Source organism: Polypterus senegalus, chromosome 1, assembly GCF_016835505.1.
Source record: "Polypterus senegalus isolate Bchr_013 chromosome 1, ASM1683550v1, whole genome shotgun sequence".
NCBI classification, from domain to species: Eukaryota; Metazoa; Chordata; class Cladistia; order Polypteriformes; family Polypteridae; genus Polypterus; species Polypterus senegalus.
The window spans coordinates 3,572,955-3,593,414 of record NC_053154.1 but is presented as its reverse complement, the minus strand read 5'-3'; the positions used below and the strand labels follow the sequence as shown (position 1 = coordinate 3,593,414).

The 20,460-nt window shown below is 40.6% G+C and overlaps 1 protein-coding gene across 1 annotated transcript in view; it reads right to left on the bottom strand.

The window, feature by feature from the left end:
• Positions 1-20,460, bottom strand: part of pip4p1a (phosphatidylinositol-4,5-bisphosphate 4-phosphatase 1a) — a 77,144-nt gene that overhangs the window by 16,308 nt on the left and 40,376 nt on the right. Inside the window, exons 2-4 of the mRNA XM_039743807.1 lie at positions 17,890-18,080; positions 13,184-13,290; positions 2,224-2,329 (exon numbers count right to left, since the gene is read on the bottom strand). Of these exons, the coding sequence (XP_039599741.1) occupies positions 2,224-2,329; positions 13,184-13,290; positions 17,890-18,080 (404 nt within the window). The remainder of the gene's footprint in view (positions 1-2,223; positions 2,330-13,183; positions 13,291-17,889; positions 18,081-20,460) is intronic.

Genomic DNA, 20,460 nt, shown 5'->3' with positions numbered 1-20,460 from the left:
GCTGCACTTATGAATATGCTTGTATGCGTCACTCGCTTCATATTCTTTTGCTGCCTTCTCAATTGTGTAATGCGTTTCTTGTTCAGCCCTCCTTGGAGCTCTCACTTGTTCTCTGCGCACTGCATTCACAGTCAGTTCACGTGAGCCACTCGGAGTACATTCATCGAAAGTTCTCAGCTGGGCTTGCACTATCTCACGCGATCTTGTGATGTTCACGGCTTTATTTAATGTTAGCTAAGACCCGGCACTTAAAAGTTTTTCTCACACTTTCGCTGAGATTGTGCCAAACACCACCCTGACCATCTCATCCTCATTTGCATAAGCACAGTCCTTCACCCACGAATATTTAGCGGCAGTGTGTCTATTGGATTGCTGCTGATGGACGGCCTTATATGGGCAGGCACTCAATTACGTGGGAGGCATGACGATGAGGGACACAACTCCGCCTCACACGGCGACCGAGCTGCAGGCTATGGCCGTATATATGTACGTAAGTAGGATTCAGTTATGACCATTATGCGTAGAATTTCGAAATGAAACCTGCTTAACTTTTGTAAGTAAGCTGTAAGGAATGAGCCTGCCCAATTTCAGCCTTCTACCTACATGGGAAGTTGGAGAATTAGTGATGAGTCAGTGAGTGAGTCAGTGAGGGCTTTGCCTTTTATTAGTATAGATTAATCAAGTTATTTTTGTTTTACAGAAAATTAGGAACTACGATAATTGTGATACATATGAGGTAAATTTTGATTACAAATTTTAATAGTATGATTAATTGTGATTAAACTTTTTTTTTTTAATCGAATATGAACATTAATATATTGGTTAAAAAAGTATGTTTTAATTTAAAAAGTATAGGCAGTCCCCAGGTTACGTACGAGATAGGGACTGTAGGTTTGTACTTAAGTTGAATTTGTATGTAAGTCGGAACAGGTACATAAATTTAATAAAAGCTATTGTTGACCGACTGTAACCAAGTGCTCTGCCAATGAATGATGGAGTTTCACCTCTCTGACCTTTTTATTATTTCTACTTTATTTTCCAGGTGATGGTTTTTCTCTTCTTTACTGTATCACCAGATTTGTGTTTCAAAGACATTCTTGAAGTTTGAAGACAAAAAGGTTACGATGAGCTGTTCTGCACAGCACTGTACACGTTATCACAGCAGGATGGCACCCGTCGCCAACACGTCTGATATACTGACAAGAGACAACTTCCTGCTATGTGTGTAATGTTACAAGTAGGCTTGCTATCGAGAATAAATGGGGGCGGCGAGGGGTGATTCATCACCAGCCCACTCACAGTCACCTCCACTACAGTATGCAGCCTGCAGCGTTCGCCCACCGAGAACGAACACGATGCGGCCAAAGGCGGGTAGTGAGTCGCCCACCATCGCCCCCAATTCAACAGGCAGCCATCTGAGGCTGTGGTGGGTGGGCAGTGAAACTACTCGCCCCCCTCCAGCCACCGCTTGCAGCGTCCCCAGGCCGAAGATGACAGAGCGGCAGTTACTGAGGCGTTGCAGTTGCGGCCCCTTTTGTAAGTCATAGGTCGGATGTCCGTAACCTGGGAACTACCTGTATAAAAAAAAATGCATCATACTGGAGTCTACTGTAAACATCGGAATTTGGAAATATACCCTGATGTGGATTTTTGGCCAAACCACCAATTCCTTAAGTTCTGGCAAAATGTAGGTTTGAAAAGCACATATTTTTCTGGCTTTGTCGTCTTGCTTGATGGTACAGTACACCATGTGGGCCGATTTTACTATTTGCATGCATTTCCAATAATTTTCAGCATGACAGAACAGCGTAACATTTCTGCAGCTAATTTATTCTTCCCTTGGGGATGGCTGTGTGGCGCTGGCACTCTGTAGCGTACACCAAGCCGTCAGGACTGATTTATGAGCCAGTGCGCCAATGGCACGCTATGAACAAAAAGCAAAAAAACGCTTCCATGACGCTTTTCATTGGCTATCCACTTGTCTAAACAAAAATGAAAAAAGAAATGAAAACATTTATTCAGACGAAAGGGGTGAAAAGTGAAAGAGTCTGTGCTGAATGCAGTTCAGTGTCACTGCACAGGCACAAAGGAATAAAACAAGAAAAGGAGAAGCAGGATGCAAGCATTTCCTGAAAGGACACAAATGCTCAGCAAGTTTAAAAATAAATAAATCAGAGCTTCGCAGTCAGGCGCATAGACAGAGAGCCGAGAGTGTGCACCTACCAGGAAAGTGTTTTTACAATGGCCACACGTCACCCTTGCTCCAACTGGCTGAGGTTCAGGACTGACCGGACCAGGATGAACAGGACCCAAGTTAATTATTCTTTTACTGTAAATTAGAGGAAGACACAAAACATGAAAAACACTGATAAAATAGGCAAATGCATAAAAACCACAGGCAATACTGAAAAACAAGAGGCCTTGCTGTAGTATCACAAGATGAGGGCTCATCTCTCAGCTCAGCTCAGCGTCGCGTCATGATGTCAGCAACACAAAACCTGCTACTTCAGGGGCATGAAAGTCAGCCAAGGAAACTCCACTTAGTCATCAAACAAATGCAACTCAAGAAACAAAAGTGAACAGCGTCTGAAAGAAATCCGACTCTTCTAGAGCTTTCCACTAGAACAATTAATTAGAAATCCTCCCAAGAGTCATGGAATAAAGTCACTGGGGTGAACACAATTTGAAATAAGTCACCCCTCTTCTTCAGGGGCGAGGCCTGAAATGACAACCTGGTGGGCAAGCCATAAAACAAAGATGAGCAAAATGTACTCAATGTGCATTAAAGTAGACGTTATTGGTGAAGTGAATTTATCACATCAACATTGAATATTCAGGACATTTAAAGAAGACAGGAAACTGGTGTTCAAAATCATTAACTTTAAACAACTTCAATAACTACACCTTCCTACAAGCAAAATAAAAGGATGTACAGGGTGGAGAAAATAATGGAAAAGGTATGTAACTTTGAAGTCACTAAACTCCAACTACAAACAAAGCTGCAAATGTAAGTCCTGTTAGGTCGCCTGCCAGTTCACAGTATCTGCCAGCTAAAGTATAAAGGAGGTCTGACAACTGACACTTTGAGATGGGAGCTTTCAAAGCAATATGAGGCACCGAACAGAAGTCCATAGAGGATGAAGAGTCAGTGCCCGAAACTGTGGCTGCCTACATTTAAAAAAGCATCATTTCATGTCAAGGGACAATAATGACGGCATATGGACAGAAAGCACTGGCAAAGAGAAACAGTGACCGCAGGTGAGGGATAAATGGATATACCACAAGATAAGTTTCTAAATGATGAAAGAACTTAAGAGATCTGACAAACAAGAGGAGACCATTCAGTCCATCAAGCTCGTTAGTTTCTCTAATAGCCAAGATGTGCCACAGGACCAAATCGCCATATTTCTGAGCCCATCTCAACATAAACAGTACATTGTAAGGTTCACAAAATTGCCAACTTTATTAATACCAAGAGGAAATTCAGATGTAAACAGCGAAAGAAACAAAAAGATACAGACTCACATGACTGATAATACAGCCAATCAATCAATAAACAAATAAATAAATAAAATTAAATACATGTACATTGTGCAGGTATTTCAAAATAAACTTAATCGGGAGGAATCACTGAATTGCCAGATAGCAATGGGCAGTAAAGATCCCCACAGGCGCTTCTGAGCACACCGTGGTGGAATGAGCCTATGGCTAAAAGTGCTCCAACAGAGCGCCTCCTGGAGGGGAGTTTTCTGAAGATGGCACCCAATTTTGCCACGACATCTTCAAGTGTGTCTGTGGTTTGCCCTGTGATGCAGCAGACTTTCCTGATAAGTTTGTTCAGGCATTTTGCGTCTATGGAGCTCAAGTTGCTTCCCTAAGAGGCTGTAGCGTAGAACACCACACTGGCTAATATGACCTGGTATAACATGGCCAGAGTCTCTTTAGCAAGTCCAGTCTGCTCTGACCCTTCTTGTCCAGCACCACTGGGTTCTCTATCCAGTCCAGTTTGCTGGTCCTTGTAGCTCTGTACCACTTCTACATCCTCCTGTTGAATGGTGAACAGTTGGAACGGCCCCTTGGCACGCTAGAAGCCCAACACCAGCTATTTTGCCTTACTGATGCCGAGTTGCAGGTTGTTGTCCCTGCACCACAAGACAAAGTCCTGCACAGCCTTCCTACACGCTGACCCATCTCCATTATTAATGTAGACTATAATAGAGGACTCGTCTGAAAGAGGAAGGTAAACAGGATGGTTGACTGAGTTGCTCCAGTATTACACATGACCATTTCTGACAAGATCACCTGTTTGAAGTGGAGTATTATCTTCAAAACATCTGGTTAGCACAATATGAATGGACCATAACGAAATGCAAATACCATTATAAATGAAGGGGTTTACCGCACTGGCTAATATGGGCAGGTAGAACATTTCCAGCTGCTTGCTGTACATGTCAGAAGACCCATGTCTCTTTAGCAAGTCCAGTCTGCTCTGACCCTTCTTGTCCGGCATCACTGTGCTTTCTATCCAGTCCAGTTTGCTGGTCCTTGTAGCTCTGCACCACTTCTACATCCTCCTGCTGAATGGTGACTGGTATCAATGGCCCCTTGGCACGCCAGAAGCCCACCACCAGCTCTTTTGCCTTGCTGATGCCAAGCTGCAGATTGTTGTCCCTGCACTGCCTTCCTGCACGCTGACCAATCTCTATTATTAATGCAGACTATAATAGAGGACTCGTCTGAAAGAGGAATGGAGACAGGACGGTTGTCTGAGGTGCTCCAGTATTACACAGCACCATTTCTGACAAGATCACCTGCTGAAGTGGAGCATTATCTTCAGTACATCTCGTTAACACAACAGGAATATGAACGGCCCATAACGAAATACAAATACCATTACAAATTAAGGGTTTTTTTCCACTGAAAATGTTTTTTTTACTCTTGAAATTGACTAACTGGTTTGCTTTGTTCAATGTGTGATTATATTTTTTTTGTCATTCTTTGTTGATCTGTAAATGTAGGAAGGAATGGAAATGCTCGTATTGCTCCTGAAAGTACAGACAATAGCCATTGATTTATTTGTTTTCCATTTGCCTTTTGCTAATGCTGTTTCATTTATCTTGGATTGTCATTAGACATGTTTGTCTTTCCTGTCACTGGCCATGGAGAGGGTAGAGGAGGGAATCAGGTATATCTTAAGTTGACTAATAAAAGAAACAAATCAGGGAATCTAACAGGAAAAAACAAATATTCTAAACTGAAAAAGGGGGAAACAGCAACACAAATAGTTCAAACGAGCCCTATAATTTACATAACAATGATTCACTGCAGCATTAATTGCAGAAGGCATCTGCAGCAGCTGGGGGAGATGGGTGCAGGGCCTGATCACTGCTACATGACTCCCTACTACAGGAAATCCTTTTCAGAGTTTGCTTCCTCTAAGGCAGCGTCTCTCTGTCTTATATTTATCATCAACGTTCTTTTGTCTACAGGTAGCGCTTTTCAGTTCTACAGATTTAATTTTTTTGTGGCCTCCTTGGCAATCTGCTATCTCTCCAACTTTAGGATCCCCAGCAAATGTTGAAGATTTACGGACTATTATTGGAATCTAAGTCATTAATATGAAACAGAAAAAGTAGACAGACCCCTGCGAGACCCCACTGATGAACTCTCTCCGCATGCAGCATTCACTTTTCACCTGTACTCTTCATCTCCTACCGTTTACCCAACTCAAAACCCAGTCTCCTCTGACTGTAACAGCTTCAACATTAATATTTGGCTTTGACAGAACTTCTAAGGATGTTATACACAGGCTTATTGTTATCTTTATTTAGGACTATAACTATATTATGCATTGAAATTGACAAAATGCCATTTATGTTTTCATTTTCGCCATCATTAGACTGAGCACTTGTGCTTTAGCTGACAAGTTTCTGAAAGTCGCGTCAATCACAACTTAGCGCCATCAGCAAGGAGCTGCTGCCATTTAAGATGGCGGACACATCTCTAAAAGGTATTGTGCATTTTTGGTTGAGATTTTATGGAAAATGATTGAAATGACTGCATTTCTGTCTTCAATTTTAGGGTTACATTTTGGTTCAGATGAGTGGCAGGACTGATTTTCTTGTTTTGACTTTGGCACGTTTACTGCACTTAATTATGCTTCCTCTTCTGACCCTCCTTTCTCAGCCTTTGTGGCCTGCCACTGTCTACATCTTGGCGGTACAGATATAGGACTGTATGAACAGTACATTATGCTGTTCTATTATCAACTACTCTAGTAGCCTGCTCAAAGGACCCTAAAAGTGGTTTGAATAACCTTTGACACATTAAGCCACACTGATGCTTTGCATAATTGTCTGTCTTAAAACTGAAATATTCTGTGTGAGTTAATTCGTTATTTCAAATTCTCTTTGAAAGAGGTTATGCAACTTGTGTATTTTGTTTGCGTTCCTCTTTAACTTGACCCAAATACTCTCCTGACGGCTAAACAGAAGCTAAATCCAAGATATTTCAAAGCTACAAGAGGGGTGTGCATGTAACAGGCAGGGAACACGCAGTTGGTTGTTAGCCCAAATCTCTGCCATTCCAATTAGGATCTTCTGCTGAGTGAAGACCTGCCAGAAAAGTTTAATCATCTTTGGCAACACAACATTAAAAAAAGAAATGAATGCAAGGACAACAAAAAGTCACTTAATTTATCCAGAAGTGAACTGAAGAGGAAACAAGCTCTGTAAGCACCATGTGGCCCGGCAAGTTACACAAGGGTAAAGTTTCACCCCTGACATCCTCATGATTGCAGTATCTGCGCATTATAATAATGGTAGCCACTTGTAGAGTTTTATTAATCAGTAAGTGTGCACAACGCGGCTGTCATCTGTAATGACAAGTGTTTTTTTATAGAGCATTAGGATTTGCTGCTCTCTACAGAGCATCTATTAGACATGTGCTGCTACACCCAAGTCCAAAGGTCCACCTTGGCTGAAGACTTTCAAACTCCCTTCACGTCATATTATCACATGTTAAGTCAATGAGGAAACCTACTTAACTTCCATATGTGCTAAAGTCAAAATAAACACTAAGAGACAGATTTGTTTCAGTCTTTATGTACCAGGTCAAGTTTTCAGTGGCCAAATGCTGACATACACTTTGTTAGTATTTGGTGGCATTGCCCACAGCGTCACGTTCCACAAGCTTCTCACAGTACGTGGCAGGAACTTTTGCCCATTCCTCTTGAAAGGACTGCTGTAACGTCAGTTAAGTTTGGGGAGAATCCGTGCTTGCTGCAAAGCTGGGTATGTTTCTGGAATCCGCAGTGAAAAAATAAATAAATCGACGCCCTACCGACGGTGTGAATCTTAGCGGCACCAGATCGCTACATTTTTAGCCAAGGTGAATTACAACAGCAGGATGCATTACATTTTTTTTTTTAATTATTTATTTATACATCCACACACACACACACACACACATATACATACATACAGTACAGGCCAAAAGTTTGGACACACCTCCTCATTCAATGTGTTTTCTTTCTTTTCATGACCATTTCCAGCACTCCGTCACTCTCCTTCTTGGTCAAATAGCCCTTAGACAGCCTGGAGGTGTGTTTGGGCTCATTGTCCTGTTGAAAAATAAATGATCGTCCAACTAACCTGACTTCTGCACAACACAACTGCTGGTCCCAACCCCACTGATAAAGCAAGAAATTCCACTAAATAACCCTGATGAGGCACACCTGTGAAGTGAAAACCAGTTCAGGTGACTACCTGTTGAAGCTCATCGAGAGAATGCCAAGAGTGTGCAAAGCAGTAATCAGAGTTTTGAAGAAACTAGGATATAAAACATGTTTTCAGTTATTTCACCTTTTTTTTGTTAAGTACATAACTCCACATGTGTTCATTCATAGTTTTGATGCCTTCAGCGAGAATCTACCATGAAAATAAAGAAAACACATTGAATGAGAAGGTGTGTCCAAACTTTTGGCCTGTACTGTATATACATACATACATATATATACACATATACAGACACACACACACTAGGGGGCTTTGCCCCCTTCTCACTTCACTCGCCAACTCCCTGGGCCTGTGCTACGCGCTAGCCTCTTTGCAGTTTTGCTGCTCGCTTATGGGGACGCGGATGTACAATTTAAACAGATTTTTATTTTCTTGGGAATTGTTACATTTGCATCAACGCAATGTACAACTGCCTAGGAGTGAATTTCGTTTCTCTCTCTATTAAATAAAATGACTTTTTCGAATGTTTGGCTCTGAGATTTGTTAATTGTCTTTGCAAAAGCTATTCTAACGGGAAACTGTTGATGTTTTAATTACGAATGGTGTATCAAGCTCTCCTTTGGTGTCTAATGTTATTCCCTGATGATGTGGAAGCCCCGATGGTGTTAACGATTCTAGATATTCTTTGTGATATTGTAAGTTGATGTTTTCGTCTTCCACACCATCACCACCAACAGCTTCAGGAGAGTCTACTGATACGCATTTAACCAATTTACCGTGTAACTGATCAACAATTTTCATGTCAATTCATTTGACTTCGTTTCTCGATGCTACTCATTTGCTCATTTCTTCTGTTGATAACCCTTTGTGATGAAATTCTTCAATAAGATTTGGATATAATAAGTCTTCTTTAATTGCGAACTTAAAAGTGAGGAAAACGTTAAAATTTAAACGAGCTGACAAAAGCATTCACATGAATGAGAGGACCGTGTGCTGGGCGTGACTTAAAAAATTTCAATACACAGGTCTCGTCTTGTTGAAAGATTTTTTTTTTTTATATAATAGAGATATATATTTTTGTAATTGGGAGTGTAAACGAGTCACATGACCTGCTCACATTCACACAGTGAAATCAGCAACATTTTAGGGTCTGTTCACACGTAAATATTTTTCTACCATTTTAACACCAGAATGCTCCTAAATCACTTTTACAGTTATTTGCCATTCCTTTTCCAATGACTTAACTCACGTCTAAGCATTTTACCAGCAGTAATGCTCGTTATATTGAAATGAATTGTAACATCTGTAAAATGCCATTTAAAATAAAAAAAAAACAACATGTAGCATTTTTACAAGAAGTCACGGCGGCCTCTTACTGTTGGATGTGCCAGGAGTGAAGCAGGGAGTTTCTAAACACGTCGCACCCCTCGGACACTGTAGTGAAGAAAGTCTTCATCGACACTTGGTCAAGAAGCGCCCTGAGCTCTATCACACAGTTCACCACACTTCAATAAACGTGTGTTGTTTGGGTGTTGTATCATCTCAGGTTGTGCTTGATGCATTTAAGCAATAAATTGTTGCCCAGTTAACGTAATTATTCCACAAATTGAAAAGGAATGTCAGGTGATAAATTGGGTACTTGATGCACTCCATTATTAACTTTGGGATGACATGTTTGTAATGGACCATGTGCTGCTATAATGGCTTTGTAGGCAAAATGCACAAGATTCATTAGATGTGTAATGGAGCTGCTGTCTTAATTTCTTTGTTCAATGCCGTCCCAGTAGAGAACACGTTAACACAAATGTCCTTTTCCGACTTGCAGATCAGGTTTTAGAAAGTCACTTCACAAAACAAGTAAATCAAGCTAAGAGGGAGGGTGTGACGTGCCAGGCTGTGCTCTCATTTTCTAGAGCTGCATCACTTACACAGAAAACACACTTTCACACTTTTCACATTGAAAGCAATGCTGGATCAACGGTGGCCATGCACAAGTCTCATATCTCATGGTAATAGAAACTTTTACACGTGACTGACTGTCTAATACAAAGCAGGTCTTCCCCGGGCTGGGGTTCTTGCGTCTTGCAGAGACCACTCACTGAGCTTCTGGCTCCAATCCTCTGATGCATGACAACTGTGAAGACAACACCTTTGAATTCTTTCAATTCCTAGAATGCATAAACAAAGTTTAAGTTTGTGGTTTGCTTTTGAAAGACTCCAGTGTTCGACAAGTTCAAGAACAAGGGGGATTAAAATGCAACTCTAAACCCAGTACACGATGAATAACTTTGCACAGGACGTTGATGACACCTCCTCATCAGCATTCTGACTTCCAGGATTAAAAACGCTAAAGTCATAGAAGACATTCTGGAGCTGCAACAGTCACCTCACATCTTACAAAATGTTGATGGGAAACAATGTCAGTCCCAGCAAAACAAAAACCAAACACCATAAAATAGGTTGAAAAATGGCAAGTCAATGCTGGAAAATTATAACACTCAAGTGTAAATGGACCTTTAACTCTTTGGGGGCTGAATATTTTTTCCCCAAACAACTCAGTTTTCTGAAAAGCACACAAAACAATGCTTTCACACATAACTCAACATAAAACATATGTTGCTTTGTTCTAAATAGTGGTCGCTGCCTGTTTGCCGTTTCTGCCGGCTGTGTGGAGCAGCAGGCTAGCTGCCTGCCTGGCTGTCTTCACGTCGTGGTGGCAACCACAGTGCGATGCAATCTGGTTTGTAACTCCTGTCATTGTAAGTGGCGGTCCTCCCAGGTGAATGTTGCCATCGACGCATCAGCACCACAATCAGCTGGGGACCAATCAGGCGATGCCAGTACTTCACTTTCGTTTTCGACCTCCATCTCCAGATCACTTGCATCAAAATCCGATTCAACGCCAATATGCAAAATGTCGTCCACAGAGTATTTTGCTTTGCGTGTTCGCTTTGGTCTCTCGCCAGATGTCGATGCCATTTCAGAGGTTGTTTGCTCGTCAATTCTCATGCATGTGCAGGTAATCGAGGTCAGATCAACCAAACCGTCTTTCCTTCTAGCAAAGAGAGGCAAACTGAAACATAACATCGAGTTTTGTCGCAGTTTACAGCCGATTATCGCCCTCTACCCCTGGATTTTGAAAAGAGTCAACATTCACCCTAAAAGAGTCCAATGTCTAAGCCACAGCACCTCAAAATCTCCACTATGTAGAAATATCAAGGATGCATTGTGCCCTTGCATTGTTTTTGTGTTGTTGTTCTAATGAAATTAAATACATACGGAAATCATGAAATCCTTTCAGAGGCTGGTCCTAAAAGACCTATGACCCCAGTCTTAGACTATCTAGACCCTCAGCAGTTAGCCTATCAGACACATACAGGTGTGGTGGATGCTCACATCTCCAAGCTCCACAGAGCTACTCCCACTTGGACAAAGCCAGCAGCACAGTCGGGATAACATTGTTTGACGTTTCTAGCACTTTTAACACCATTCTGACTCACGGACTGGAGAAAAGGCTTAAAGGTTTGAATCTCCTGGATCATGAACTCCCCGATCAAGAGACAGCAGTTTGTGAGGCTGAGGTACTATGAGTCAGAAAATGGTGGAGTGTAATACTGGAGCAGCCTCAGTGAAATGTCCCGTCTCCCTTCCTGCTCACCCTCCACACAACAGACTTCTGGCACAATACCAGTGCTTGCCACCTACAGAAATTTACAGATGACTTCTCCATCATAGGCTGCATTAATAAAGGAATTGAGTCAAGTAGAGGAAAGTCGTGGGGGACTTTGTCTTGTGGTAAAGGGTGGATCACCTACACAAAGGAACTGATGGTGGATTTCTGACGTGCCAAGAAGCTCCTAAGACAAGTCACCATTGATGGGGAGGACGTAGAAGTAGTGCAGAGACACAAGTACCTGTGGGTTTGGGGTTCACATAAAGTAAAACAACAAACTGGACTTGTCTGAGAACACAGTGTCGCCATACAATAAGGGCCACAGCAGACTGGACTTGCTAAGGAGACTCAAGTCTTTTGATGTATGCAGCAAGCTGCAGGAAATTCTATCAGTCCTCAGTAGCCAGTGTGCTTTTCTAAGCTGTAGTCTCCTGCAAAAGCAATCTGAGCTCAAAAGAAGCACAATGACAAAATAAATTCATCAAGAAAGCCTGCGTCATCGCAGGGCGAACCCTGGACATGCTGGAAGCTGTTGTGGGAAACAAGGATGGAATCAAAATTAGACACCATCCTGAAAAATCCCTTCCAGGAGGGGCTGTCTTGGAGCACTGTTAGCCACAGGCTTATTCCACCACAAGGTGCTAAGATGCACCTCTGGGGTTATTACTGGGCTCTGCTATCAGACAATTTAATGCTTGCAATAGATGTACTCATTTTTATTTACTTACTTATCTACCTAACTATTAATTAGCTGTATTGCTTGTCCTGTTAGCCTGTATCCTTGTTTTTTACATTTCTGCTGCTGTATACACCTGAATCTGCCAATGGGATTAATGAAGTCTGTCTATTTGAAATTAATTCAAAAAAGAAGAATAAAAAATACACAACATCCAATTATACCTTAAAAATCAAACTTATAAGGTGTCTTTCTCAATAAACACTATGGCAAATTAAAACACAAGTTAAAGATATCAGGATGCATCTGATAGTTAATGGTGCTACTTAAAACCTGCTGCAGCCCTTTATGGGTGGAAAAGAAAACCTTCACATGGGAGGACGAATTTAGAAGAGCTTTGGAAGACAGAAATAAAACTTAAACAGTAAGAAGACAGAACATCTGAGGTTTAATGATGAGCAGAATTTAGGGAGAACTACTGAAAAGAGGTGATACATTTGAAGATCTGGGATCAGTGGTAGCTTAAGATGGAAAATTAGATGCAGAGCTAACCCATAGAGTGCTGTGTGGGTGGAACAAGTCAAAGAAGGTATCAGGAGTTTTGTGTGATCGATTAATTAAGGCAAAGGGTGAAGGTCTGGCTTTTAAGACCAGCAATGAGGCATGGAGCCGAGACATGGGCAGTAAAGGGAGTGCAGCAGAAGAAGTTGGGTGTAGGAGAAATGAGAATGTGGAGATGAATGTGTGGACAATGAAGAAATGAGACAATCAGAGGTACAGCAAAAGATAGGAGGATATCTAAGAATGGACAGGAAAGGACTTGTGATGAGGAGAGACAAGGAATATTTGGGCAAAAGAGGGATGGGAACGGAAGAGTAGGGGAAGAGAAAGCCAAGGAAGCTGAAGTGGAGGTGAAAGGATAAAAAGCAAAAGAAGATTTAAAGGAAAACAGTCTGACTGGCAAGGAGATGCAGGACCAAGCTGCTTGGAAAAGGCTGAGCAAGCACATTGACCCAACATAGAAGTGGGAAAAGATGAAGACGAAGAAAAAGATAGGAAATGAAAATTAGATAAAAGCAGAAATTGTTATGCACCTACCAGTACGGCCGGGGACAAGCTATCCTTTGTGATGTTACTTTACAGATCAGCAGACAGTTACAAGGACAGCGGACATACTTCTTCCCAGCTGGAGCATTTTTTATTGGCTGAAAGACAAAGCGCAATATTTATACTCCACATTTACCAAAACAGAAACTTGTAAGGGCTGTAAAAATTTTACTTTTTAAAAAAAGTGCTCACGATCTTCTGAATTTGTACTAGTGGTGCAGTAAAGGAGTGTGGAAATACAAAAAAGTGCACTAGAAAATAAATGCCCCATTAACAAATTTAAGACAGACAGACCACCTGGGGTGGAAAGTGTATAATTATTTCCTCTTTGACAAAAGGCAAAATCCCCGCCTTCATAACTGGGAACTGAAACTGAGCTGTTATTTAAATTCTGAGAATTAATGGCATTTTAGAACTTGTGGAAATAAACTTTAAGATGATAGCAATTAACACTGCTGAAAAAGTTCAATTCAGAATCAAAATAAAATCTCTGAAGTTTCTACTACTGCAAACACGAGCTCACTTATAGATCTCCAAGTTCCGGGCAATGTACCCTTTAAAATAAACATATAAAGGCAAAAAGGTTTTTCATTTTTAAACTTCACTCAGTAAGAAGGAATACTTCAGGCATTTTTCATTCATGCCTTTTGTTTTCTCTGTTCTGTTTACTTATTAAATATTTAACTTACGTGTCTTTTGCATAATTATTAATCTTCTCTTGTTAAGCCAAAGGAAAGTCCTGATGAAGTGTGTTTCTGGACCTGTGTTAACATGTGCCCAGTTATTATACCACATACTGTACAGTGCATCCGGAAAGTATTCACAGCGCTTCATCACTTTTTCCACATTTTGTTATGTTACTGCCTTATTCCAAAATGGATTCGTTCTCCATAATGACAACGTGAAAAAAGTTTACTTGAGGTTTTTGCAAATTTATTAAAAATAAAAAAACTGAGAAATCCCATGTCCATAAGTATTCACAGCCTTTGCTCAATACTTTGTCGATGCACCTTTGGCAGCAATTCCAGCCTCAAGTCTTTTTGAATATGATGCCACAAGCTTGGCACACCTATCCTTGGCCAGTTTCGCCCATTTTCTCTTTGCAGCACCTCTCAAGCTCCATCAGGTTGGATGGGAAGCGTCGGTGCACAGCCATTTTAAGATCTCTCCAGAGATGTTCAATCGGATTCAAGTCTGGGCCACTCAAGGACATTCACAGAGTTGTCCTGAAGCCACTCCTTTGATATCTTGGCTGTGTGCTTAGGGTCGTTGTCCTGCTGAAAGATGAACCGTCGCCCCAGTCTGAGGTCAAGAGCGCTCTGGAGCAGGTTTTCATCCAGGATGTCTCTGTACATTGCTGCAGTCATCTTTCCCTTTATCCTGACTAGTCTCCCAGTTCCTGATGCTGCCACCACCATGCTTCACTGTAGGGATGGTATTGGCCTGGTGATGAGTGGTGCCTGGTTTCCTCCAAACGTGATGCCTGGCATTCACACCAAAGAGTTCAATCTTTGTCTCATCAGACCAGAGAATTTTGTTTCTCATGGTCTGAGAGTCCTTCAGGTGCCTTTTGGCAAACTCCAGGTGGGCTGCCATGTGCCTTTTACTAAGGAGTGGCTTCCGTCTGGCCACTCTACCATACAGGCCTGATTGGTGGATTGCTGCAGAGATGGTTGTCCTTCTGGAAGGTTCTCCTCTCTCCACAGAGGACCTCTGGAGCTCTGACAGAGTGACCATCGGGTTCTTGGCCACCTCACTGACTAAGGCCCTTCTCCCCGATCGCTCAGTTTAGATGGCCGGCCAGCTCTAGGAAGAGTCCTGGTGGTTTCGAACTTCTTCCACTTACGGATGATGGAGGCCACTGTGCTCATTGGGACCTTCAAAGCAGCAGAAATTTTTCTGTAACCTTCCCCAGATTTGTGCCTTGAGACAATCCTGTCTCGGAGGTCTACAGACAATTCCTTTGACTTCATGCTTGGTTTGTGCTCTGACATGAACTGTCAACTGTGGGACCTTCTATAGACAGGTGTGTGCCTTTCAAATCATGTCCAGTCAACTGAATTGACCACAGGTGGACTCCAATGAAACATCTCAAGGATGATCAGGAGAAACAGGATGCACCTGAGCTCAATTTGGAGCTTCATGGCAAAGGCTGCTAATACTTATGGATATGTGCTTTCTCAGTTTTTTTATTTTTAATAAATTTGCAAAAATCTCAAGTAAACTTTTTTCATGTCATTATGGGGTGTTGTGTGTAGAATTCTAAGGAAAAAATTAATTTAATCCACTTTGGAATAAGGCTGTAACATAACAAAATGTGGAAAAAGTGATGCACTGTGAATACTTTCCGGATGCACTGTATACCTTTATTCTGGTTACAGAAACTGTGATATTGATCTCTGACAAACCAAGTTAACATATGTAAATTTCTCCACCAGTAACCCAGTTACGTGGCCAGCACATGATTAATGGTCCAAGCATGTCCGTTCAACATATGGTCTTTGCTTTGCAGATGCAAGCAGCAGCCATGGGCAGAAAAAGGTGGAGGAGTCTACTCAATAAATTTCCTGAGTCAAATGCTTAGGGAAGTCCAATTGTTTCTTCTTCTGGTTGAAATAATTTGCGTCAAATGTTTCTGAAATTGCTAAAATGTATGTCAATGAGCTTAATGTACTCAGCAGCACTGTATTGGGAGACACGGCTCCATGCCCATTGTTGGATTGGAGGAGGACATCGATGATGCTTAACTTTTTTTTTTTAAAAACCACTTTATTAAGAGATTGGTGCCTTTTTGCCAAAACAACTACTCCACAAGTGGCCTTGGGCATATAAACGGGGTGGGAGTGGGAGGGGTTTGTAACTCGCCTACTCTTCACTTTTGTGTATACATGTAATCACACGTAAGGGTCATCCTCTCTTCATGCACCACTACTGGTTCCTCTTGAGTCGGTGAAGAGGCAATACTACTCTAAGATGGTCCCATATCGTCAAGCTCTTTGCTTTATCACAAAAGGGGAGCAAAGCCACCCAAGTATTAGAAAATCATTCCAGATAGTTTAAGTCATTGGTCTCATTCTTTTCAGCATAGATGAGGAGTTTGTGGTTTGGCCACAAAAAATTCTCAAAGATGCCACTCAATATCATATACCCAGAGGCTAGTTAGAATATCCGCAGAATGGCACAGTATCGAGCTAAACGAATGCGCGTTTCTGGTATTTAATGTACAATCGTGCATGTGACTTGATTGATTTTTTTTTTTTTTCCTACAAGTCACCATGTCGGATTTTCAACAGACATTGACAATCATGTTTTTTTTGTCATTGACAGACTTGATCATCATAATAGTTACAGTTCATATATATCTCTATCTATCTATCTATCTATATATATATATATATATACAGTATATATATATATATATATACAGTATATATACAGTATATATATATATATATACAGTATATATATATATATATATATATATATATATATATATATATATATATATATATATATATATATATATATATATATATATATATATATATATATATATATATATATATATATATATATATATATATATATATATATATATATATATATATGGCCCTTATCTGGGCTCATCAGGCGTACACACTCCACTGCTCCCCTTGCTGTGGTATTGCGGTCCACATTCAGGGCACAGCACCCCCTTGCTTTGCAAGATCTCACTCCCAGCATACTGATATTAAAATTGGGACTGAAGTGAAGAATTGCTACCATGGGAGAAATCCAGGAAAAACTGGCATGATAACAAAGGATTAATACATGGAATGTTTTCAAGAACGGGACAAACGCCAGAACAAAAGGGACTGTATCTCAATGAAAGCATTGCTGTTTTTATACATTATATATAAATATATATATATATATATATATACACTCTGTATATACGGAGTAATTTATAAGGTATTCCTCTTACTTTTACTTATAAACACAGATGAAAGATAACTCAAAAATAACTTAAAATGTATTTTTGTTGCACAGCATTTCCTGAGTGCAGGCAAAGAGAGCTGCAACAAGTTCACAGGTAATATACACTTAGAAATGTCACAAATTACATGATGCGTACACATAAAAATAGAGACTAAACAGGAGCTTCATGAGCTGGGTATAACAAACAAGAAAATGAAATTCTAGCTACAAGGGACCCAAATCTGATTCCTGCACTGAAGACGAAGAACACACAACCGAATGACCACCGGCACCGAGTTTTTGTGCCATTGGATTGTAAGCAGCGAGTGGAGGTGGTGTGGTTATTCAGTAAGAATGCCTCTTTGACTTCTCCCATACTGAACACAGTCCATTGGAGACAGATGTGATTTTTCAGACCCAACACACACACACACAACAGCACTTAGGAATTCACTAGAAGAAGTTTCTAAACCATATGGCCTGGATTAGGGAAGTCTGTGCAGAGTCACCAGGGGAAAAAACAGAAGGGAAAGTGATAGAAAGCAAACACTGAGCCTGCTCTTAAAAGGAATTTCAAGTGAATTATTTCATGTACATTTATCTTTCAATTTACACATTTTTAAATTTTATATCATTTTTAATCCCCCTCTCAGAAAGCCCTTTCTAAATAGCTCAAAACGTTCACAATAAAAGTCCACTTCAAAATCTTGAATGTCCCTTGAATGTGACCCTCTACTCACCGTTGCCTCATTGCACACCCCGCACTTAACAACATGTTGGTGCATCTTGCCTTCGACATTGATAAGCGACTGGCACACTCTGCAGCTGATCATGGGTGCACTGCCACTCTCTGGTGACGTCATGGGAGAATATGGTGGCGGGTCCTCCCCGGGAAGCACAGATGGCTGGGAACTGGGAAAGCTTGGAAAACCTAAAGCAAAACAAATCAGCAGGGTTAAAATGAATGGCCTGGTGACTAGTTTGTAACGAGCAAAAGACTGGCACACGTGGCTTGTATACACACAACAGCAGTTTCAAAGCCGTCCCAGAAGTGGCAGCGACAAACCCTTCCGTCATCGTTTTTGTTTGCACAGCCCTACCTGAGCGTCTCTGCAATCAGCTCCCCCTCAGAAATTAGGGTTTAGCTCAGGAGGTGACACGGTGACCCTGACAGAGCAGCTTTGAAACCCGTGAACAGCACACAGGCTTGTCTTCCTTGCCTGAATTTTGTAGGAAAATGACCTTGTAAATTGTGCATGAGGACATTTTAGTGTTTTATTTTTGTTTAGAAATGCAAAACAGTAAATTTGTTTTTTTTTTTTTTTTTTTTGCAATTTCAAATATGATAAAGGAATTTACTTTTATTTATTTGACGGTTTTTCAGTCCAAGATGATCAAAAGTTCCCTTTATTTAAACTTGGAATTTGTATATCTGGGATAAGCTCTGGTCATTTTCTTAATTTAATTTGTGTTTTAGTCATTTAGTCAACAGCATATTCTATTTGTGGAAAATATTTGTTCGTTGATCTTTAACAGACAACTACATTTGAACAGAAACAATAAAAAAAACCTTGAAAAGCCCAGCATATTGGTGTGACTACGTGCAAAGGCCCCAGGTATCCAAGTCTGTGTGTCTGTACAATTTGGTATCCTGTGAATTCTTCAGCGTCATTAGTATTTATGATGACAAAACTTAAGATTTTAGATTTTTTGTGTGTCATTTTTAATTAAAATTTGGCTCACGTTGGCAGTCCCTTTAATTTGTTGTAATTTTTTTATGTTCACATTAGGGCTACAACTAATGATTATTGGTAGTCGACTACCAAACCCCCGCCCCCCCCCGCCACGATTAGTCACGATTATTTCATGCCTGACTATTTTGATACCTGTGGTTGCACATCCTGTTCTGGGCTCTAGTGCCCATCTTGCCTCATCTGCTCACGTCTGTCCACCTGTGAATGTCACCCTGATGTCTTTGCATTAACACGATCAAAATTACTAATAATCAAATTAAAATAACAACCAGTGAAACATGAATCTGAAAATAATCAAGGTTTTATATTAGTGTGACCATCACAATAAAAAAGAAATACATTAAACTGGGGTGCCCACACTTTTTCAGCTTGCGAGCTACTTTAAAATGACCAGGTCGAAATGATCTACCTACATTAAAAATGCTATACTTATACATAAAACATATGTTGTCGTACCTTACATAACTGAATAACCTTTATGGCACAATAACAATTCAATCCATTTATGGTCACTACAGTATTTGGATTTAATAATCTTCATGTGGCAAAAGGCTGACTCTTATAAATAAGCAGAGCCAAATAATTCAGTCAAGGAGCTTTTGAATTCAGCCGAGTGAAAAATGGCGGCTGTCCGATTAACTGCGATTTTAGTTCCCTCTCCTTTCTCTTTCTCAGATAGCTTTTTGGAAGGACGTCAGTTCTGTAGTTTTTATGAACAGTTTGAAAGTGTCTTTCCACATTTTCCTTATTTGGAATAGCAATGATAGATTGACAAATCAGACAAACGCACTTCGATTGTGACATTATCAGAAAAAAATCCTCTTCCAATTCCACATCCAACCCATAACCAACATTTTTTTAAATCCCTTCTTTAGTCGATATAAATTGGAAGGCTAACTAGATCACTTAGATAGCCGGAGTTTTGCAGTAGCTTGAGCGTGTGATCGTGTGTACGGGATGACCAGTGTGTTAGAAGAGAAGAGATCTCAGACTGGACGCCCTGCATGTCAATCAAGTGGCAAATGCCATAGGGAGGATATGTGATAGACTAACATTTAAAAAAAATGTTTTTGAATTCAACGCGATCGACCTGCACTACCTTTGTGATCTACCAGTTAATCACCTGCATTAAACAATACAAACTAAAGTGCACACAGTCTTTAAACAAAAAAAGTGCATTTAACTTAACCAAAAATGGCCACTGGTGTGTCTTAAAGTCCAAAAGTTTAAATAAAGCTTCAATACAAATAAAATAAAACAATAATGTACAGTTTATAAAAGATTCAGTTCATATATTCCTGATTGCAGTGCAGGACGTGAGCATTTCGACAGGCTCTGGTGTGAGGCTGGCTCTCTGCTTTGAGACGATGGCCCCAGCTGCTGAGAAGAGACGCTCAGAGGTAGCAGGAATACACAAGAATGATTTTGCAGACAGAGAAAGATGTTTTAATCATCACACTCTGAAGGAAAAGTGTTATAGTACATTATGTGATAATCTACATTATGCCAAAATAAAAAAATAACGGACTAAAATATGTAACAACCTAATTACTGATA